This window comes from Lytechinus variegatus, chromosome 8, assembly GCF_018143015.1.
Source record: "Lytechinus variegatus isolate NC3 chromosome 8, Lvar_3.0, whole genome shotgun sequence".
Taxonomy (NCBI): Eukaryota; Metazoa; Echinodermata; class Echinoidea; order Temnopleuroida; family Toxopneustidae; genus Lytechinus; species Lytechinus variegatus.
The window spans coordinates 23,464,155-23,488,100 of NC_054747.1; the positions used below are offsets into that span (position 1 = coordinate 23,464,155).

At 37.3% G+C, this 23,946-nt stretch overlaps 1 protein-coding gene and 1 long non-coding RNA gene across 2 annotated transcripts; both read left to right on the forward strand.

Annotated features, from left to right (window-relative positions):
• The first annotated feature begins 933 nt into the window (after positions 1 to 933).
• On the forward strand, positions 934 to 10,437 carry LOC121420195. Its single transcript, XR_005970722.1, has 2 exons — positions 934 to 1,521; positions 10,333 to 10,437. It is a non-coding gene; the product is annotated as an uncharacterized LOC121420195 (long non-coding RNA).
• A 526-nt stretch (positions 10,438 to 10,963) lies between these two features.
• LOC121420196 lies at positions 10,964 to 23,687 on the forward strand. The gene is made up of 11 exons (XM_041614745.1): positions 10,964 to 11,114; positions 12,442 to 12,753; positions 13,442 to 13,552; positions 14,364 to 14,615; positions 16,744 to 16,884; positions 17,931 to 18,062; positions 19,508 to 19,621; positions 20,153 to 20,182; positions 22,065 to 22,130; positions 22,446 to 22,530; positions 22,933 to 23,687. The coding sequence occupies exons 1-11, from the start codon at positions 11,111 to 11,113 to the stop codon at positions 23,666 to 23,668; spliced, it is 1,983 nt and encodes a 660-aa protein (XP_041470679.1). The 5' UTR covers positions 10,964 to 11,110; the 3' UTR covers positions 23,669 to 23,687.
• Positions 23,688 to 23,946: the final 259 nt, after the last annotated feature.

Here is a 23,946-nt window from a genome sequence, read left to right on the forward strand (position 1 = left end):
TGTAGTTACAATAACATGTGATTAAAGAGTATATAAAATATCTTTGTCAGGTGAACTTGAATATTCTGTACTGTATTTTTTTCAACTACACAATCAACAAATACAATCAACTTTTAATCAGACGTCAGTATAAAATGTTTCGATAATTGAAATAAAGCAATTTATCTTCATTAGATGTTAACGTTTAAGCATAAATCATTTTTAGATTACATCAGTAGACATGGCAAAGGAGATGAAAATATTTTCCATGTTTTATTTTACTGTCCATTATAAATTGCTTTTTCTTGTTAAGTATATAAGACATCTTATCTATTATTTATTTATTCTAATGATTTAAACTGATCACTTATATTAGTTATTTTTAATATTAGTTTCCTATTGTTTGCAAAGCAAATATTTTTTTCTTTATACTTATTTCTCGTATAAAGATCATTCTTTGGCCACATATCTGTAATTTGTTCTGTAGATCTTTTGGAAATGTTGAATACGTCATAAATAAAGATAATGGAGCCTTCAAAATAATGAAGAGTTTTCAAACATTCAAATTTAAATTTAATTCGGTTTTATTAAAAAATACTCATCAAAAAATCCGAAGACTAACAATGTGAGTTTACAATATGAAAAATATTGAATATGTCGACATGGTTATATTCACTGACAATGAATAGGAAATAGTTGTTTTTAGTAATACATTTCTTGTCACCGTGGGCGGGGGGGGGGGGGCGGGGGGTATAATAATGTAATATACCCTCTGCACGGGAATGTTGCAAAATTGCAAATTCAACGATTATAATAATGATTTTGTTTCTTATTCACATGAGTACAAGCGAGGTTTAGTAATAGATATAATTCGTCTTTAATACATATAAATATATATATAACATTAACTCCCAGTGTGAACGTGCCTAGGTTCACCTTAATGCACCTAGTATAATGTATATTATCCGACCCAGAGTTACAGCCTATATATGGTCATGGTAGCAGTGTGAATGACCCTCAGCCCATGAATAGGTATTGTTGTTGTTGCTATGTCATGTTAACTACATTCCTCAGGTACAATGAGTGAACCCCCATTGGGCATATCAGCAAGGGAATAGTTATCCAGAAATAAGTCACCTCTCTTCTCGTGTGTATGTGTGTGTGTGCGCTCGTTGTGTACAAAGTCAATGGGAGAGGAAAGAAGTCACCCGCTGACGAAATAAACGGCAGTGAATAAAGTGGTGACTTAAAACATGATGATTCCCATAATGGTTGAGAGTTGTACTTTGCCTGAAGAGGACTGATCAAATAAGTTGTCTCTGCGGCTTGTGAGCGCCAACAGGACTGGTCGAGATTACTCCTATCACTTCCGCTACTTGATCCCCCTGCCCACATACCAGCCGTCCCTCCTTCACCTGATAAGGTGTGTACCCTTCGAGTTCTACCATCCAAGGACTTCTACTATGACTAAGGCAGCATCACTGCGGTACTACCACTGGAAACTTTCTACCTGTCCTCGTGGAAGGCATGTAGTTACGTAAGGTAGGATCGTTCGTATTTAATTTCCCCTCATTTTCTATCCAGTAATAGTAGTTACTTTCCCCTCAGTTTAATTTCCTAACCTCACTAACCGCCCTTTTACACGGTGCCAAAATCATAATTTGAATGATTCCTCGGGATGATTCCAGTGAAAAAATGATTCTAATAAATTTTTAGCACGTGTGAAACCACACTAGAACCATGAACGCTAATCACAATCACGGTACGAATTTTACGTCTGAAAGGATTGACCTCCAAAACATCTTTAAGGGGTGGAGCTTATGTGACCTTTCAAGCACTTCGGTAGATAATACGATTGTCACGCACTCGCAGTTTTTCTTTTGTGATGCGTGCTTTGATTGGGTTTGATTGACAGGTCACCAATTAAGGAAACAATACCGACTTCACACAGGAATTCGAATACAAATCACAGTTTTGGGGTGAACGTGTGAATGGTATAATGATTCTAAAGACGAATTGTAATTATCATTACAATGATTATTCAAGATTCTCGTGTGAAAAGGCCCTAATCATCCTAAAGAGTGAAAAGATTTAAGCTGGTGACAAAAAGCAGGAGGGAGTCCAGGGATGAGCGTGCAGCCAAATTCAATGTACAGCTCCAGTCAGGATAGAATCATCGAACCCACCACCAAACCATCCAACCAGAACGATGGCATTGATTATTCAAATCCACTGCTCTCGCAGAACAAAGAAAAGTCAGGATCTGTTAAAAACACTGAAACTATGCATCAGGCTTAATTAGGCCAATGAACAATCACTTTCACATTCACTAAAATTCATACCACACTCCTCATGCATCAACACTCATGCTTGGGCAGATGACCCTGAAAATGCATGCATTTAAATAACTTGTTTAAACTTCATGAAAGGACTTGTCAGACGCTTTATCCGACAAGACTCATTTTATCAGACAGTTACCATAGTAACAGTGCTTCTTAGCCCAACAACATCAATGAAGTTTGTCAGACCCGACAACTTGTCGAACAAAAATGTTGATGAAACACTCCCCCGATCTTGAGATTCTCCCACCTGGATCCCCTAGCAAAATGGAGACTCCAACTTGATGTGCGCGAAGCGCGTAGTCCCTTGTGGCCGGGGTCCAGCGCCCACTTAAGGCCACGGGAAGCTCCAGGGTTTCTGATGCTCATGCTTTATCTCGGGCTATTTTTTTTTTTAATATATGCGAGTTCGTGTCTCTGCCTTTCTACCATTAAAATAGGCATTCGGTGACGAAATTTGCTCTGGCGACAATTGCTCTGGGCTAGAAGTAGGGTTCAGAAGGGTTGCAATGGGGTTTTATATTGGGTTTATGGTAGGGTATAGCGTTAAACCCTTTGTTGAAGTCGGTCATTTGATTAGTGCGTAGAATTTAAAGCGGAGCCATTGTCGCCGGAGCAAATGTCATGGAATCGTACTGCACGTCCCAAGAGTCATTCCAGGCAAACCTTCAGGGGCGGATCCACCTTTCGCCAGTAGGGGGGGGGGCGAAAAATATTTTCATCAACATTTTTCTCGATTGGCCGCTATAATCTGATTTTTTTTGTTGGTTTTTCAGGGGGTAGTCCTAACTAAAGACTGAAGTTTTAACTATATGTTAGTTTCTATTGTTATAAACAAGATAAGGTATCTCATGTGGTCTTAATATATAATGCGAAGCGCGAGCTAAAATTCATTGATATTTTATGCCCTTAGAAATGAAGATTCTGAGCAGTTTTTATAATCATGAACAAAGATAAATATCCAACAAAACAATGCGCGAGCCAAAATTTCATTAGGGTAACGTGATAAGGGGCTCAATTAGGACTGTTTAGTGATTAATGAAGACGATACAAGACTTAGTATTACCAATTAAATAATTAGAGTGCGAAGCGCGAGCTCAAAATTTTGGATATTCCGACCTGAAAACTAATCAGTCTAAGCGCGTTTTATTTAAAATTAAAGAACAAGCTTGTTTTTCTCAAACAAATAAATGCGAGCGCGATGCACGAGCTTAATTTGTTGATATACTTAGCTGACAGTCAGGACCATATTCGATTTTCCACTAAGGAAAAATTAGTGTGGAAACGTTCATGGCTCACTTATGCCCATAGAGGGATTTCGATCGGCGTCGGCGTCTCTATCGATATGCTCTGTGCGATCGAAACAACTAGCATTTTCACAGCCGTTTTCTCAAATGCGAAACATTCTACGATCTCGCATCGGCGTAACCCCCGTGTGCATGTTGTGTATGAGTATGAGAGTACATTGTGTACCCGTCTGCCCGTACCGTCTTGTATACACATAAGATTATCCGCTTCTCTTTCCCTCTCACGCTCTCTCTCTCCCACTCTTCTGTATCCTCTCTTCCAGCCCATGGAGAAATCACATGGGTAACCTAGCTTAGCTAAGCATTTGTAAAATAAGCGCATAACTATGATTATTAAACCACAGGAGTTCATGTATCCTACCTTAAAATGAAATCCATTGCTAACCTGCCATTAGAACAGCCGATACTTCACACAAAATTATGTTATTCCAAATTAGAGTATTCCACGGTTGCATCATGAGTCAATCACTGAGAAATGCATTTCATTAAGTTGTTCCAACAAATAACAAATGGCTCATTTTTCTTCGATCGTCCCAGTTTGGGACCAATCGCTTCCACAGTCATTGGTGATAAACCCAAAAAATAATATATGTATGGTTAATGAAAGTTAATCTCTCCATATAGCCCCTGTTCATGAAAGCACACACAGCAAATATGGCACAGGAACACCAACCGAAGAGATGTTGGCGGGAGTTTTATACTCTGGCATATCTGGGGTCTGTTGCATAAAACTCCAACCTGCCAACTGATTTTCAGGTTGGAATCCCCAAATTCTGATTGGAGCCCATCCTCCATAATATTACCAGTTGCTCTCAGAGTACTGCCAATCTAAGCAGCTGATTCGACCCGAAAAAAAAACTAAATTGCAGCTTATGTAACAGACCCTTCTCTTATCCGTAGATTGGTAGTCTTACCGTTGAAACATCGTATTTTTGCCAATTATTTGAATCGTCACAAAATAAATATTTTTCACCAATTCTCCTCTCACACTCCAATGATACAACAATTGTCTTTTGTATCATTTTCATTACGAATGCCTTAATGATATCTGTTTAAAGAACGGGAAAGGGGACGGGAAGATAGTAAGGCACAGTGCAAGGTATTACTAAAGAATTCGAATGAGAGACTATTCCGAAAAGACAAAGCATCAGTGTTCATCATGTTCATGGTGTTATGCAATGCCAGCATACCAAGCTTGCATGTGAATAGCGCGTGCTCGCAGTCAATGCATATTGCATGCTACGCATACGTCGATCGTGTGCTGGCTGTATGTGTTAATATGGGTTGACAGTCCGAACTTACGACTGTCCTTCCGAGACTAGTGTACGAACAACCGTTGAGGATTTCTTAGCCAAAATTCAAACTTGTTGTTTCGACGCGAATTTCGCCCAATGTACAGGTTGGTTTATTCTGAAAAATTTTGAACCGCTAGTTCATTTATTCATCTTCCAACACAGGGAACTACAAAATAAACCAACCTGTACATAGCGCGAAATAAATTTTTGTTTCATCGAATGTCAAAACCGGAGGTCGGTTTCCCATAGCTATAGCACAGCGGCCAAAGTATTGCGCAATGTTGCATAACAGGTTGAACCTCGAAACTAACGTTTTCGCATTAACATTCTCGTTAGTGGTATATCGAATATGGTCCTGACTGATGATAAAGGAGCATTTTGACAAATTTTGGAAAGAATTTCCAAAGAGGGTAGGTATCTCAAAAATCAAACAATGCGAGCGCGCAGCGCGAGTTGAAAATTTTGATACAACAATTTGTGTAAATCAAACAAATTAATGAAAGCTTGATGTGGCGAGCTAAAATATTGTGTGCAAATTGATTTCGAGAACTGGATATATGAAGTGTCATTTAATCCTTGAATGGGATTCATTACACAAGCAATGCGAGCGTATAGAAAGTCTATTTTCCATTTCTTCCCTTCATCTTTTTCTTGTTTCCTATTGGACACTTGTTTTGCAGGTTGTCAAAAATAGGGGGGGGGGGCGGCTCGGCCCCCTCCTGGATCCGCGGCTGAACTTAATAGTAAGTCCAGAATCTTTATAAAAATGAGTTGAAATTTTAGTATAAAAATCTAAACATTGTTTCCTTTTAGTTTTACAATGTGGTACATGCACAAAAGCATTAAAAACACCTGTTAACCTAATCTTTTATTTATCTTTTTATTCATTTCGGTATAAAAACATAGTTGCACATAGCAGCCTTATACGGCTGAATAATTGTGTACAATTTACAAAGATACAAAACACAAACAATATAATATAAGATATAAGATAATGAAATAAGACATACATAATTAAACTCTGATCTATAATCAATGAATCTATGATTTAATAAATGAATTTACTAATGAATATTTTATGATATAATTCGAAATGGTTGCATTGGGATGTAAAATAAATATGCCATCTTTGATATAATTCATGTATACCCATTAATGCAAACCAATCACATCTGTTGCAATAATTATATTATATGAAGCCAACTAGTCTGCGTGTGTTAACGGCCATTTATTCGGTGCAAGTATAGGATTTTGGGATACAAAGTTTAAGGTAATATAATTCATAATTTTTTATTGTAAATAAAAATATCGACAAAATACCGATGAATTGTATGGCAAACATAATAAAGACTAGCGAGAAATCCCGCTAGAAATGCATAAAAGGGGGAAAATCTGTGTCCAAGAACATTAAGATTTCTCGTTTGAGCATAATTTAAATATAACATCTTTAAGTAGTGTAAGACACTTTGATGCTAACCATATCATTTCATACTGCCAACTAAACAGTATTCATACAATTATTATTTTCATTTATCCAGTTATTCAGATTTTTGAGTTGAGTAGCCTCAATGAATGGGAGTGCGCTCCTTCTATAGCGCTCTTTTTTGCACTTAATTTCAGAGTATTTCCCAGCATTCCGCAGGTTACGGGACGTGCTAATGGCTCTGGTAGGAGCCAGTGATGGAATGGGGACGTCTCCTTAGTAAGGTTACTTGCTAGTTTCAATGTTAACGTTTCCCTTCTCTCTTCCAATGTTGGGAGGTGAAGAATAGTAAGGGCATCATCATAACTGGTGTACCGTTGGCCAAGCATGAGGCGACACGCACGTTTCTGAATTCTTTCTATCAATTTTCTTTCATTATGATTATGAAAAATTTAAAATTCAAAGGTTCTGAAAAGAGTAAAGATGGCCATTAAATACTTTTAAGGTAGAGTTCAGCGAATTGGAAACCACCACAGCATAGTGCTAAACATGCACAGCTGGGGTATGTCTATCAACCCGATAATAGTCTAGATCTGGGGCCGATTGCACGAAAGGGTCTTTGCAAGGACCGTCTTTCGTGTCGCCCATCTTTTATGATGCGCCATGTGAAACGCATTTTAAATAAATCATCTCCAAACATATTTCATTAGTCCGTTAAAATTAACAGAATATTTGTTTATAAAATGATATGATATATAATGAAATTGTATAAAATTTGATTTAAAAGCAAGCTAACAAATATTATTCTTTATCATAAATTTCAGAAACACCCCGCTTATAGCGTATCATAAAAGATGGGCGACACGAAAGACGGTCCTTGGAAAGACCCTTTCGTGCAATCGACCCCAGGACACTGTAGTGGCTACCTATCAGAAAAACCACGCAGCCACCAATCTCATAGAGCGTATTCGCCTCCCGCCCAAGAAAGTTTATCTTTTCCATTTTTTCAAAACTCCTTTTGAGCTATGATGAGGGAATGCTCATTTTTTTAAACCGTTAGTCATTTTTCCATAGGACTAATCCTCGACATCTATCTTTCTGTTGCCATAGTCAGCCGCAGATCCAAGGGGGGCCGGCCTCCTACTTTGAGGCAACCAAAAAAAGTATCTTTAAAAGGTCTATATTCGATCAGGCCAGGACGTATATGAAACATTTCTTTTCGCGATTCGCGCTCGCAGGTTTAGATGGTCCTACATACGCATCTTGTTCACGATCACAAACATTGTCCAAAATGTTCAATTTTCAGGACAAAATACAAGAAATAAACAAAAAATAATAACTCTCGCTCTTCGTGCTTGCACTATTCAATTGGGGCTTATATGATATTGTTTGTTTTGTAAGAATAAAGCTAAGAAATTAAGAAGTGACTGTTAGGATTACCCCTTCAAAGACCCCCCCCAAAAAAAAAAAATAAAATAAAATAAAAAAATAAGAGTCATCTTTGAGCGGCCTATCAGAGAAAATATGGGTAGATTTTTTTTTCGCCCCTCCCCTTATTGGCGAAAACTGGATCCGCCCCTAAAAGTGCTATTTTTAAATAAATGATATGACTATTTGCGTGACTTTGTTCTGAATTTATGAAGATATCCCTTTATTTTTACCAACCATGAACAAACTAACGGCCGCGAAACTGGGCGAGGTGTATGGGCCTTTTCAATAATCGTAGAAATTTGTTGCACGGACAGCCTCTCACTCCCTTCAAAACCATTCCGCGCCCCCTGTAATAAATTCATCTTTCGTGAGATAATGGGAGTGGCGGTATAATAGTAGAAAAGTGATACAACTTTTTTTAAAGGAGGGGGAAAAAGATTGAGAGGAAATGTGTGAGAGGGTAGGAAGAAGGAAAGAAAGATATTGATTGGGTGGGTGGGAGGAAGCGGTAAGATTTAAACAGCCCCTGTTTACATTTTCAGTATGTTCAGGTGTCCGTATGAGAGATGCAGAGCTTCTGATAAGGCGAATATTCTTCATTATTTCAAATCAATATTAACATGGTTAAGTCACTGTCACATACAGACCTACTGCCACTGTCGTCCAGATGGGGGCCGGGGGCCTGGACCTCCGCCCCCGGAAATTTTCATGGCTAAGACAAAAATGTAGGAAATGAAGAATAGGAAAGGAAAAAGGTGAATAATGATACTACTTTCTGAAAAGTATGTCAAAATCAATAAAAAAATATCATATTTTGGTATTAAAAGTAATTTTTTCTCGCTCGCTCGCGGCTTTTTTTTTGCCACTTTCGCCATATCTGACACCATCGATTTATTTTACTCATTACGCTACTGCCTACTACTGACTGTATTATAAAGCCCACGAAACAAATCTCAAGGTTATTTTGACACCCCCCCTGCGTTATTTTTTATCCTCTTCCATTTCTTCTCATTCTTCATCTCCCTCATTTGTTTATATCTTCAGTGTCATCATCGAAAATTATGTGCGCTATATGAATCTGAAATATTATATATTTTTTTTTTACTTCAGCTGATAATAGACCATCATCTCTAAAATTGAGAGTGAAGAGGCGTATTGTCGCCCCACCATCCAACATTGAACCCTATGATTTAAAATAAACTTGAAGTAGAACATTATTATTTTGAAAAAGTAATAGTTTTACTTAATATTTGTCGAGGCGTGCCTGCCATAAGTGACGGGAAATGAAATCCGAATTTAGCTCGTCTCATTGATCAATTACCGTCGAAAGATTATTGGATATCTGTTGACATGAGTGTAATGATAACATAGAGTCGATAGAGAATATGAAATTTAAGGAGGAACAAACAGTGAACACGATCAAAAAGCCAATAAAAGATATTATTTTCGACCATCATACTGATTACACAGAAATACGCACCGTAATATTGTAATTAAGTAACGATTTTTAGATGTTTGCCAATAATAAATCAAAACTGATGACAAATACTGTGATTGCATGACCATTTATAAACAGAAAATGACAAGCTAAGAGAGAAGAGTGATGTCGCGACTGAAGAGCGATTATTTTAATCGAATGTTCATAACGGCCTGCCTCAGATATTAGGACTTCACTCCTCGATCTGTCATCAGAGTAGGTACTCCTCAGAGTTTTGTCTCCTCCGTTATCAATAATGAAGTACATAGCTATTGCTTTCTTCGTCCTTGCGTTCCAAACGGGCAACACATTTGCAGGCGGGCATGGTGAGTGTAATCTACACGACAAAATGTGGTGTTGATTGGTGTACATAATGGACCGCTTCAGTAATTTTACTCCGGTGTTAAGCTAATTCTGTTATTTTAACACCCACAAGCAAGTTAAGTGTTATTACGATATCTTTGGTTGTACTTTCTTTGGTGTTATATTCTGGGGTGCCTTCCTAACACCTCAGGGTGTGGTCCTCTAGATACACCGACATGGTGTCAGGTTGAACTCCCGGTCTTTACAATGTACACATTTTAGCATTATGCTCTTTATTTCCTATTTCTTCTCAATTTCTTTTTCATGTTCGTGCGCATCATTATTCCAATTCTTACTCTTTTTCTCAGATGCATCATTTCACTCAGCCACCATCTTTCTTTTTATTATCATAATTTCTTGAGACTTGACTCTAGTGTAAATACTGGGATGTTGATAGTGACACCAGTTGGTGTCCCTGGTGGACCACACCTTAAGGTGCAAACTAAAATTCTGGAATTTGAATATTACACCAATGGTGGTTACTTTAGCAAGCACAATTGTTTTAATAACCTCATGGTGTGTTGAACTAACACCAGTTTAGCACCGGTGTAAACTGACAGGTGTGGTCATCTATGCACACCGGTTAACACAACGGGTCTTTCATTAGGCGAGGCTGAATCACTTGCTTTCCGAGCCTTTTTGAAGCAGATCGCCTAACAATCTATGTACATGTACATGTAGTATATCCTCTTTGTTTTCGTTCTAATTTCTCATCTAGTTCGTGCATGTGATAGGAGCCCTTGTCGCAACGGAGCGAACTGCACGGAGGATCGTGCTGGCCCCACTTGCCATTGCCCTTTTGGATTTACAGGTGTATATTGTGGTAAGGGAAATCCAAATTTTCTTACAGTATGTATACCTGTACTTTTAATCATCTCAAAGGCAAAATGATATTTTCACATGAAAATGTAATTGAATCGTGTCCAACTGCAATACATTTTTACAATAAATAACGATAGATAATAGACTGAAGTAAGGAGGAAACAAAATCGGAATCCAGTAATCTGTAGCTGGTTTTTATCTAGTATACTACAAGCATGTATATATTTGGGCAATCAAAATAATAAACCCTTTTGACATCCGACCCCCATTTTTCTGAAGTTTTACTTCACTTCATAAACTGACCAAGTCATCATCATTTTAGAGCACTGAATACAGACTGTCAAAAGAACAGAATTCAGAGACAGAAAATTTCGTGAAGGTCTGCAGCTCACATACATGGGGTCGGACGTACATATTTTCATAATTTGAAATCGCCCCCATATACAGTACATTGTGTAACATTTTTTTATTGAAGGGTAGAGGGCATTTCCTAACTCCGAAATTGTCTTCATTACACAGACCACGTAGTAACTGATATTCCGCCTCTTGCTGCTCCTCCAACTAATGTTGCATCTACCACTTCTCCTTACAACTCGGCTACTACTGACAGTGAAGATGAGAGTGACTCCAGAGAAGACTCGACACGAGTGGGCTCTACAAGCAATTTACGTACAATGGGTAAAGTTTTATGCTTTCTGACAAACCGATTATAGTGGTATACGGCGCAAGTTTATACACTGTAATTTACAAGGATTTAATATAAATCTATCAAGTCTATGAAGAGTGACCAGTCGATGTTGGGATTTAAGATTAATCCGTTAAGATTGAAATGCTAATAAATTTGGATTTAAAAATCAATCTGTCAATTTTACATTTAAAGCTGTAAGGACTGATTTTAAATCATAATATCGACTAATCGTATTCACAGCCGTAATGGATTTATTTTAAATCCCTGTCTTTCATTGGCGGCGGAAGCCAAAAATTTTAGGACGGGACAACCCAAAAAAATTTGACAAGCAAAAAAAAAAAAAAGGTTTTCAACCCAAAAATTTTAGGGGGGACGTAGGAAAATAAATTGACAAGCAAAAAAAAAAAAAAAAAAAGTCATCAACAACAAATTTAGGGGGGGACCGTCCCCCCCTCCTCAAATTTAGGGGGGGACACGTCCCCCCCCCCCGCTTCCGCCGCCTATGCTGTCTTTTGAGCATGTACGACACAAGCTTATATATAACATCTTGTTATTTTAGATTGAGAATTCATTTAGTTCCGTCCTAATTGAAAAATATGTATATGACCAAGCCAAATAGGTGTTAATTCACCTATTGGTTGGTCATGAAAGAAAAACCGGCGAGTTTTTTTTTCATTGGAAGGTTAGAGAATACTCTTTACTTTGATATCATCTTAATTAAACAGATCATAGAGTAAAATTCTAGTGTACATCATGCTGCCATTGTTACTGTTCCTTCTGCTGCTGCTACTAGAAATACTACGTCTACTATATCTACCACTACTCATGTCACTTCTCCTTTTACCTCGATTACCACGATTACCTTTGTTAATGATAATGACGATCAGAATGACAAAAGGGAAGGACAACACTAGTAATCTCTACGTCCAAACCACTACACGCAGAAGCGGACCATGACCCGGAGGAGACAAAGCATTGGGGGGGGGGGCACTGCATTGTTTGTGAACAATGCCGTGCCCCCCCCAGTGCTTTGTCTCCTCGGGGTCACGGTCCGCCACTGCCTACACGAATGGCTAAAGTATGATATCTGACGGGCTAGTAAGTGCTGGAGATTTGAGAATGCCTTACCAGACAAGCTTATAATTCTAACATTTTCTTTCTAAAAGTTTTAAGAATTTACTGAGTATATATTAAATTGAAAAGAGAGGTTATTCACAAAAAAAGTTGTAGTGAGTTAAGTTGAAATTGTGTATCAAAACAGAACAGTATTTATCTTCATTTGATTATCAGAGAACACTTCTTCACTCCATTTAACAGAACATACGTCAACTTTTGCTGGAGAACATACAGCTATTGCTCCTACTTCCGCTACTAAAAACACTACATCAACTACTTCCACCGGTACCATTGTCACCTCTCCTAATACACCGTCTTCGATTGTAAGTGATAATGATGATCAGAGCGACATAAGGCAAGAGACAACATTAATGAGCTCTGACACGGAGACAGGTAATTTGCATTTGGAGTGGAACGTCTCTCTAATGACACCATCAGCAGTCCAGGTAGAATGCGTGTGCACTGCTGATTATTCAAGACAAGATGGTAGCAGCAATCCTTACTATTTACAAGGTGAGTGAGGAAGAGTTTTTTTTTAAAGAAATAATAATGAAATATTATCCCTTTCTCAAAAGGATCGTGATCTAAATATGAACCAGCAATCATTATAATAATTACTACTTCGTATTGAATTTACAAGGCATTGACTTTTTTGTTTCTATTAGTTTTATTTTTCTTTATGTCTCATTAATATTGTCCTCTACGTTGTTTATTTTTTCGTAATGTCAATATTTTTGTTTGAAATTAATTTGATAATGGTCGTAGAACCGAAGGTTGGGGCAGGGCCCTGAGAATGTTTTTTTTTCTTGGGGGGGGGGATGCTGAAGTTAAATTGACACAAGCAACATAAAAAAGTTTCACTCCTAATTGAAGGGGTCGTTTTGGTCCCCCAAAAAATGTAACGAGCAAAAAAAAATTCTCAAATTTTACACAGCTACCAGAATTCCAGGGGGTGCTGCCTACGGAAAATAATACATGCTGCACCCCCTCGTTTCCCTGGGACATTGGTTGAGGCTCCAGCCCACCCTAGTGACCCCCCACACACATTCTCTTCAGTAAACGTGTACAAAACGTGAAAATAATTTTTTTTGTATGCATGTCAACAATCCCTCCCTCCCCTCACACGCACACTTTCAAAATCGCTTTGCGGTCCTTAATTATTGTCTATTCCAATCTAACGTCCTTTGAATATTTATTCCAGCTGTATGTTCGGGAGACCAAATCAACTTTGGACACGCTTTCCGCTATTTGATTCAACAATCTGGATGCGCGTGCCCTGATGCTGGCTTCATAGAGTCACACTGCGACCCAGGTATTCCACTTACTCGATTAAATGCAAAAAAAGGCCGTTACTGGATAATTTTGAGGCAAAGAATAGATTGTCGTCCCATTTTTAACAGGCATTTCTAATGGTAGAAACAATCCCAGCGTACACGGCGTAAAGGTATACCCACACTTTTTATGTATTAAACGGAAGGTTTACACGGCAGGCAGCCCGTGTTATTATCAAAACCTTTATAAGATATATGATGTCCAATAGGGTCTACTCGCGGGAAAAAATCACTTGGTAAAAAAAAATATATATATGATATGCTTGTGTATTTCCTACTGAAGCCTTGATAATTTTACCCCTTATGAATTCAATTGAACTATGTTAATTGTTATCTTACTTTTTCTTAAAGATAAGTCCGCCCTGAAACCAAGTTGGTTCAACAAAGCTGAAAAATAAAATGCGAATAATTAATGGAGGTTTGACGAATGTTATGATTTTGTCTTTGTTTTATTTTTTGCCCTTATGTGAGCAGCTGCCAAATATGTCTGGTAAATATTAATTCCATAATTTCATTTTCATTTCAAAAGGTTTATGAAATTTGAAAAGTGTTCATAAGAACTGTATGTGAAATAATAGGTATGGAGATGTAAAATACAGAGCTTAATTTCAAATGTGCATAGAAATGCAATTTTACGAAATGTTATCCTTTGACATCATTCAAGTTTTTGTATTTACAAATTATTCAACCCTGTCCCTCTAACAATTTTTACGGGTGTGTCAAATTGCTGTTTATTGTTTAATGACATCATTAGAGATTTGACAAAATGTGCTACAATTCTTATTATTTCAGTGATAGTTACAGAAGTTTCAGCGTGGACGGCAACGTTGTCATGGCGACAGGTCGAAGAGGCGACATGGGAATATTCGATATTTTACACTGGTCCAAATGGTACGAAAGTGACCCAATGTGGAGGTGGGGCTACTTCTATCCGTCTTACCGATCTTTATGCAGCTTCTGCATACCAGATAAAAGTGATGGCAATTACGACAGGCGGTCAATCTAAACTAGTCGGCAAGACTAACTTCACCACACTCGCAGAAGGTAATCATCATCATGGGTCACCATTGCTATTTTAGTTCATTTATTAGCACACATAGCATCGACGTAGTGCAGGGCTCTCTCGAAGAACATTATTTTTATGTACTGAAGAGACCACCCTGTCTTAAAGAAAACAGAAATATAAAATAATCGTATTAATTCCTGTTGTTGATATGAGTGTACTTACATGGTGTACGTCCGATAGGACACAGGTCGTCGACACAGCGCGAGAGGCCGATATGTCGCGGAGTCAATATGGTAATCTTTAAAGGTCAAGTCCATCCAAATAAAAAGCTGGTGTTAATAGAAAGATAAAACCTGCTAGCGAACCTCATGTTAACCCTGAATCTCCGGGGTATTTTGATTCTTGTCATTCCGGGGGAGGGGCCATTATCCCCCTTAAAGGCCTGGTCACACCGCCCGAGCGTTGTTGTAGCGGTCGTGGAGCGGTAGGAAGGGAGCGTCGAATTTCGCTCACAAAATTGGGGAAAAAAAATCGAAAACCAAAATCGAAAAAAAACAAACAAAAACAATCGAAATCGAAAATGATTAACGGGAGCGAGCGGTGATGATTTTTTCTCTCCGCTCCACGACCGCTCCAACAACGCTCGGGCGGTGTGACCATGCCTTAAGATCTCAGCCGCGGATTGCGCGAAAATTGGCATTATGGTAGAGAATGATGTAATCTACGCAGTTGCATTAGTAAATTCATCTGAATTCATATATTTTTATTTTATATAAATTAATTATGCTAACTTATTCATGAAATACTTTTTTCTCTGATTCACTATATAAAGCTCCTAGAATGCTATTTTCGTTTTTGGTGAAAATATTCTTTATAGCATTCCTAACAAATGTGAATGAAAAAAATTATGGTACCAAGAACGATTTCTAATGTATTTTATTGTTTTTAAATTGCTTATGTATTACTTTTTTGTTTACTTTATGTTTTTTTCGATGGAAATCGTTCGAGACTTAATTCTGATCATAAACAAGGCAAAATTAATTAAATTTTATCAGTAAAAGTAGAAATAATGATACATTTATGATTTTGGCTAAATACAAAATTTGTATTGGATTTGTACATGAAATCACGTTTAAATGAGCAATTTCATGTCTGACATGCACTTACAATGTGTTGCGTAATGTCGTTACCGCGTACCCGGGCGTTTTTGCGCGAGACTTGAAAATAAAAAGCACTATGAGCGGCGAGGTAAAAAAATTTGCACATCAGATATATCGCGAAAGTTGTTGAAGGGGGTGGCCATTATTCCCCCCCCCCCCCATGGAGAATTAGGGTTAATTCGACCCCCCTATCGAATTGCATGGCTACGGCAGTGATGAGTAAAAGAGGTAGTAGCCCCAATAGTGTTTTTTTTTAGTTAGGCCTATCGAAGTATACCGGAGGAATAAAATAGTTACAATTTATTTTCTTTGTTCGATTTAATTGCAATTCAATTGTATCTTCCTAATATTTTACCGTCTCCACTCATTAATCTCAGGATTAAAAAAAATTGAACAAGATAATACAAAGGATATAAGGTTTATAACATTTCATGCATATTGTGTTATTCATTCAATTGAAATGAATAAATGTATAAAATAAATTCATGACAAATTATGTAAAGGTCGAAGTCGCAAGCTCTGGACACCATACGGAGCTGAGGAAAATTAATTCGACGAAAATGTATTTTAAAAACACCCTTTATAGAGAAAAAAATCATTCAAAAGTAAAGTTCATCATTCAGTTCATAAGAGCTGAAGAAGAGTCCCGGATTGGACGTGAAACTGTTCTGTTTCAATCAAAGTAAGTCCAAATGAATAGATTTATTTTCCATCGTAATTCAAAAGTAAAGTAGGCCTATACAATGTCACTCATTTTATTCGAGAATACGGGATTGTTTTTTCTTTAGATCGTTACAGTTTAAAGTCTGAAGGTTATCATGGTTTTCATATAATTTTAGTCCGAAATGTTTTTTCAAAAGTAAAGTAGGCCTATACAACATCAATCATTTTTATTCTAGAATACGGGAAGGCTTTTTTTCTTTAGATCGTTACTGTTTAAACTCTGAAGGTTATCATGGTTTTCATATAATTTTAGTCCGAAATATTTTATTCTATAAATTTCCAGGTACACTCACTCATGATGGACAAGGTGAACTTTGTGTAATGAATGTCTCATCGAGTATAAAAGTGATTACAAACAATGATATATCTGAATGTAAATGCCATCGAGCCACGGATCAGTACCCATGTGGGAATATAATGCAAGGTAAGCATTTGTAATGTCTAAAATCTCAAAAATATATCAATGCAGTGGTCATTCAAATTTGGCATCTTGTGACCTCTCTCACTAATGTTTTTTTTAATTATTACTCATTAAGAAATATCCCCGTGAGCACTTATGCCTTCTTTTTTCTTTCTCTCTCATATCATGGACCTACTACTACTGTTGTAGGTCCGTGCTCATATAATCCAGTATGAAATAGACGTGTGTGCCGAGTATTCCCAATATCCGAATATTGCCAGTAGTCATTGGAAGTTTGTGTCTGGGTATCACGAGCCTAATTACATCAGGAGAGCTAAAGATATTCATTCGACCCAACCCATTCGATTTTTTTTTCAATTTGATATTACTGATTAAAAAAGTGTATGAATATGATTCAAAATCTAACACCGATTCTAGAAATGGTAATTACTGAACTTCCTTTGCCCAAATTTGGAAGATATATCTATGATTTGGAAATATTTTTTTGACTGGCGGAAGAATTGGGGCTATTATACTGTTTCAATTGATGAATTTGATACCATCATGCATGTAGTTATCTTCATAAATGGCGATTTATTTTTAAAATGAGCTGGTTACGATACCCTTCTCTGGTCAGATATGGAATGCCAGATTAATATCCTATCCAAAGGTAGTAAACATTCTACCTTCAAATTTCACATTTATTTTTTATGAATTTTTCTAAAGTGCCATTTTAACACACTAGCCTATGGGGAATGTTTTACACGCGTGACACCTCTGCCAAATTTTGCATGTAGCCCCCTCTCTCGGTAATATTTTATTATTAAAAAGCGCTTTTAGCACTAATTTCGTTCTGTCTCGTATGATTCAATTTTATTATAGACGATCATGACCATTCCAATATCAGAATATTACATAGGTGTAGTGGTCATTGGATCTCAATTAAAACTTTAGAATAAAATAATTGGCATCTCGCGCCCTCTCTCGGTAATACTTTCTTTTTATAGAATATTTCATTGGGATTTCATTAACCACTTTTTCTTTCACTCTCTCTTATCACTCGATTATAGATGTGTGCGCCAAAAGTCTTCAGAATGGTTTTCCTGTTAATAGTATTTGGTACAAAGCTATCGACCTATTGAATACGATCGTGTGTGAATGCAGGTCTTCTCAGCTCGTAGAATACTGCAACGTGCTACAAGGTATCAATAACAATACACCATCTTATCCATGTTAAACACTACACTCTAAAAGTTGAGTGTTAAAACTAACACCAGTAGTGCTTACTCTAGTTATCCCTACAGAACCACACACAGTGCGAGCTTGAAATTAATATTGTATGTCCGACAATAGTTCAGTTCAGTTCAAGCGTTTTTATTTTCCCCAAGTGTCAAATGCACAGTTAAAGGTTACAATATTACAATTGAAAAAAGTAAATAAAAATCGAGGCAAATTGGCAATAATATATATATATATATATATATATATATATATATATATATATACTTATAAATGACTTGATTACACATGACGTAGAAAACAAAAGAAATAGGGCACTATAAAGAAGCAGAACTTATAGAAAATTTAGTGCTTCTGTGAGTAAGCACCTTTTGTAGCTCATATGGTGAATTTAAGATCATTGACCATTAGAAATTGCTTTAGAAAAAGGATACATCAACTAAAAAGAAATGGTATATTGTGCAATTACCAGAAGAATGATCTAGTCATAAATCATGAATGATTGGTGATATTTTGATGACTTAATTGAATAAAATTTATCGTTCTTATGTACAGTAACTGCTGCACTTTCATTTTCAAGCTCATCTATACCTGCAATGTATAAAATCAATTTCGTACTTTGCGGGATTAATAAGAAATGTGGCGCTGGGACCCATTTTGGTATTGTAGCCACACTCTAAAAAGGGAAGAGGTGGAAAGGGGTGAATCACCCCTCCAGAGGGCAGAGAATTGTTATTGGTTTTTCTTAAGGTGGAAGAAGAAACACAAGCTACCTTTCCCAAATAGAGAGAATGGCTCCCAAATTCTCCAAAGCCTGTGCCATTGCTCCTAACCAATTATCAAACAATATCCAGACCTTTTTTACAAAATAGGTAATCAAAGACATCATCACATAATCATTTGGATTTTCATTTTATCATGTCCATATTAAGGTAATTTCAAGGACCTTGTTATATTGTTCATGACGCGCACTTGTTATGTTTGTATTTACTTGGTTTATATTTTGTTGAAAATAAAAGAAATAAATGAAATGAAATCAAAAGAATTACCCCGATTTGGACGTGAGCTGAGAGGATTGGCATTAGGTTAGGAAATTTGGGAGTCAGACACTCTACGTTAGCTTTGGGAAAGGTAACTAAGAGGGGAAGTTACAAATTAATGCAGAGGTTCCAGGTTCAAGCCCTTGCCACGTCTTTCCGATGGTGGCGTTAAAGGTCGGTCAGACATAAATAATCATATCCGATTGATATAAACACGTCTGTAAAAAAAATAATCTCTCATACACACACACGCACACACACCCTCGCACACCCTCTCACACACACCTCACAAACACATTCACACACATTCCTTCTTCAATGTCCGAACTGGATTTTGCATCAATGTGATTTCTTTCTGTTCTTTTCAGACATGTCTGAAGATCCGTGCGAGAGAAACCCTTGTCTAAATGGAGGCTCTTGCGCGGATACCGACTGGTGTAAATGCTATTATCCTGATTGGTTTCGAGACGACTGCAACGTTAGTAAGTGAAACGTTATCAATTTATAGTTTATTTTATAGAGCTTATATACTTTGACATCATCGCGCCGCCATCTTAGACGCTGAGGCCATTGCTTTTTCATGCGTTGGTGATCTGCAGACTGCAGGTGGTACATCTGACAACTCTGTTTACGCGTCTTCTTTTATCCTCTGAGCGAGGGCGCTATGCGATTATGACATCATTTGCTTAATGTATATTTTCCATTGTATAATTTTCCCTCCATCCTTATTCTTCTTCTAATATCAAAGATGAGGTCGAGGCAGTGGTTTTCACGTCACGAGGCCACTGGAGAAAGCTGTCTCCTTAGTCTTTGTACACGTTACTCAACCCCAGGCCACGGTTGACAGTATGGGGACTTGAGGCCGGCAATTCAAATCTTTATCACGCACTCTGATCAATATTATATTCGTGCGTCTTATCGTACTTTGTATACAGAAATGTTTGATGTCATAGAATCAGTGCACAGGAGATCAAAGTTGTTAATTTTTTTTTCTTTTGTTCTTATTTCTTAAGATCCGACCAGCCAATCAACAAAAACAGAAGGTATGGAAAGTTGTTAATTTGACATTCGCAGATATTTATGTATTTTCATTTGAACATATTCCAATGGTTATCCATATATTTCCGCCACAAGACAAGGCGAACGGTCCGATAGAGGACGGTGCAGACTGTCTCCAAGAGATATCAATATCAAGTCTTTACTAAATAAAAAAAGGATGCGGACACGTATACACTCCCCTCTTCTTCTGCCGATGCTGGTTTATTAGAATAGCATTTATAGCATGCCACTGAGAGCCTTGTTATCCTAGTTACACAGAGGGTTGCAATAAACCTCAAAAACTCAAATCCTATCATGTGAAAAAATAATTGCACTTTCATGCAAGAAATTGTAATAACAAACCATTAACTTTTATATTCAATGCGCTTTTTCAATTATGTTACACCGTGCCCAAGCTTACTTACAGTGTCATATCGAATAAAATTACAAATTGATTAAGTTATTGTATATATCGTTCAATAACACATTCCTCCTCTTTTATGAAGCTTATTAATTGGTCATGTTATGTCTTTTAATTTCAGCTGTGTCTAAGAATCTGACCAATACTACAACTATAGGTAAAGAGAATATATATACATAAAGTTTAATTTTAATACCAATTTTATCAAAATGTATTTTGCCTTGTATAGCTCATGCTAAGCTTCAAATGATTAGAGGTTGTTAAGCAAGGCGTGCACAGTGAGCAACTTACCATTTTGTTGCCCTTATCTCTCTCTTTATAGAGCAACTTTGTAGCCCTTTTGAAAAAAAAATGAAAAAAATGAAAATTGTATCGATTTTTTACAACTTTGTTCATTGTGGTAGCAATGCGGACTACTTGATAAAACCTTTCAACTTCATGTATCAAAGTTCTAGAATATCCCTTTTCAGGTCTGATTCAAATGTATCAGCTAGCGCTGTGCGCTCGCAATTTGATTGAGTTATGTATACCTCCATATTAATTCTATAACAGACTTCTTAAAAATCCCCTTTCCATGACAGTTTATCTAATGACAATTTTTCTGCATGATTTGCGCTCGCATGAAGCTATGGTGACTCTTACTACTACCCCTTCTAAAAAACACACAAAAATCAATTTTGCGCGGTTTGAGAAAAAATGGGTGAAAAAAATCTTCGCCCCCCCCCCCCCCTATTGACGAAAGCTGGATCCGCCCCTGGGCAAAGAAGTTTGGTGTCACATGTGAACAACTTCCCCATTACTCTTGTACATATTTATCTTAAACTCCCTTTTTTATCACATCTCTCAGTAGATCATGTATTTTTCCTATAATAGGATGGCATATACAGATTTTCAAAGAATACATCATGGATAAACAGTTTGTATCACCATACGAAAGAGCCAAAGGAGACATTTTGGGGGTATTTTATTGTCCATCACAGGGAAAATTGTTCACGTGTGACATCGCACATGTCATCTTTGTCGCATTGGCAACTGGAGGATCTTCATAGCATTAGTGATCGCAATATGCAAATGTTCATAACCTCATTAATGACTTTGTCCGATTTTTCTCAAACTTTCTTTGATTTGTCTCCACAAAAGCCCACTTGTTTCACAAGGTTTCATTCTCCTTTAATTTACACAGTAAAAACACTGTTGAAAAATTTGTATGAACTTTGCAGGAGTTTATTAACAGTCCATGCTTAACTTATTGAAAATTAGATATTAAAAATTAAACGTTGTTTAAGTTTTAAAACACTTGCTTAAACTGATTAAACAGCTACTGTAAGGCTGATATAGTAAATAGCATTGTGTAAAGATTTAAAACGGCGTTTTTAATGTGTGTGGAAGGAGAGGAGTGGAAAAAAGAATTTGGAGAATGGGAATTTTAATTCATATAATTGCACGTTTCTTTTATTTTTCTTTAGAAACGACCAAGGCAAATGTGCATCCTCGTGCTCCGAGTAATCCTCCAAATAATACAGAAAACATGGGTGAGGAGAACTTATACTTGGTTTTATCTGTTCTTTGGATAAATAAAAAAAATTATCAAATCATGTGTCATTGAATAGTGGTTTGTTTGTAGAGGTGTAATGATTTGAAATGGCAAATAGAAAAGGCAAAGTGATTCGGAAATGCATTCTGTAAAGAATATAAACTACTTTAACCATTAACTGTTAATAAAAATGATTGGAATTTAGATCTGTTAAACAATTACGGAATTGAATGATAACATATGATACTTTGAATAATTAATTCAATATTAAAATTTGTTTATGTCTTATCATTTTTCCTATTCTCTTCACTAGCAGTAATCATTAGCAGTACGACTGGATCTCTTTCGATAATGTGTGTTATCTTAGTCCTTTGTCTCCACTTGTATTTCAAAAAAAGGTACGCCTTATACATGCTAATTAATTGATTATGTCTATATGATAAATACATCACATATTTGTTGATTATCTCCTTTTGTTTTAGTGGAATTTATGAATTGCCTTGATAAATAGGACATTATATGTGCAATAAACACAGACACCCAGTGCATTTATATTATGTAAATACATGAGATTAATAAGAATATGGAGAGGGTCCATGCAAAATTGATACCAGTCTTCAAGCTTTCGGGCGCATGCCCTCCATCACGATCGTAACCATGGCAACTGAGTTTTTCTCTGGGAAATATTCTTCATTTTATCTCATGTCCTGGCATTACCTTAATGGATAGAATAACACTCATACTAAAAAAGGGTATGGTGATGTATTGAAACGCTTTCCTGTGATCTCCATTATCTTCAGGCGTAGGCAAGACGATAGACGTGCTGAAAAGAAGATCATCGAAAGAATGTCTTCAGCTCACTTCGAAAACCCAGCTTACCAAATGGACAAGGCGGCAGGGGACATCGTGCCTCCTCCCATACGCCCGCGTCCAATTTCATCTCTTCCCGTTGGCAGTGGAGACTTAGACGGTATATACACGGAGTATATCTATGTCGATCAGGCCACTCCATCACCATCCGAAAGGGGTTCGACTGCAAAGGATCTACTCGGTAACGGAGAATATATTTATGTCGTGGAACCGTTTGCACAAACGCATTGTGGCTCGGATGAAGGACCACTCTGCCCGCTTCCAACTGCCCCGCCGCCACCCGCAGGAGAATATATTTACTTTGACCAGGGTGCCTCTCCCAAGACGAGATCTGGGACCGGAAATCGCTACGTGCTTGACCCAACGGAGAAGAAATGTCCTGGAAAGGGCGAAGCACCGAGCGCTCCCTCCAAGCTTGGCTCTCAGATGAAGCCGGAGTTGCCTCGCTCAAACATCCAACCCTCCCCTCTGAAAGCATCTGCAGATCTATCTAACATCATGTCTGCGGGATCTGATGATGTTGATAGTGGAAATGAATGCATATACGAAGAGTTGCCAGAAATGGTCGAAGGTGAGATAGTAGATATTAAGACATGCCCTTCCATGTCGGTTGGTTCAGTTAAGGCTGATGTCGATGGTGAATTGTACTTGCTGCCATGTGTTTGAGAAAGAACAGTCATACAACTTTGGTTAGACCTACCTGTAGAGGAGTGCATTCTTGTTCATTTACATCATAACATTTAAAAGCATCCAAGGAAAGTCCCCCGCAAATGCAGTGTGATCAACCCCTATAAACATTCTTGGTCCTTGGTCATCGGACAAGAATATTTTAGTCTTGCCCAAAGCAACCTTTGATACAAATGGTCAAAGAGCCTTCTCAGTTGTGGTTCCTACAGTATAGATCTCACTATCTCTTGGCTCAAAGATCACATTCCTCTCTCAGT

Coding starts and splice junctions, on each gene's coding strand:
- LOC121420196 (XM_041614745.1), top strand. Junction 13,553..14,363: donor AGAGTCACACTGCGACCCAG/GTATTCCACTTA, acceptor TTATTATTTCAG/TGATAGTTACAGAAGTTTCA. Junction 22,131..22,445: donor AAATAATACAGAAAACATGG/GTGAGGAGAACT, acceptor TCTCTTCACTAG/CAGTAATCATTAGCAGTACG.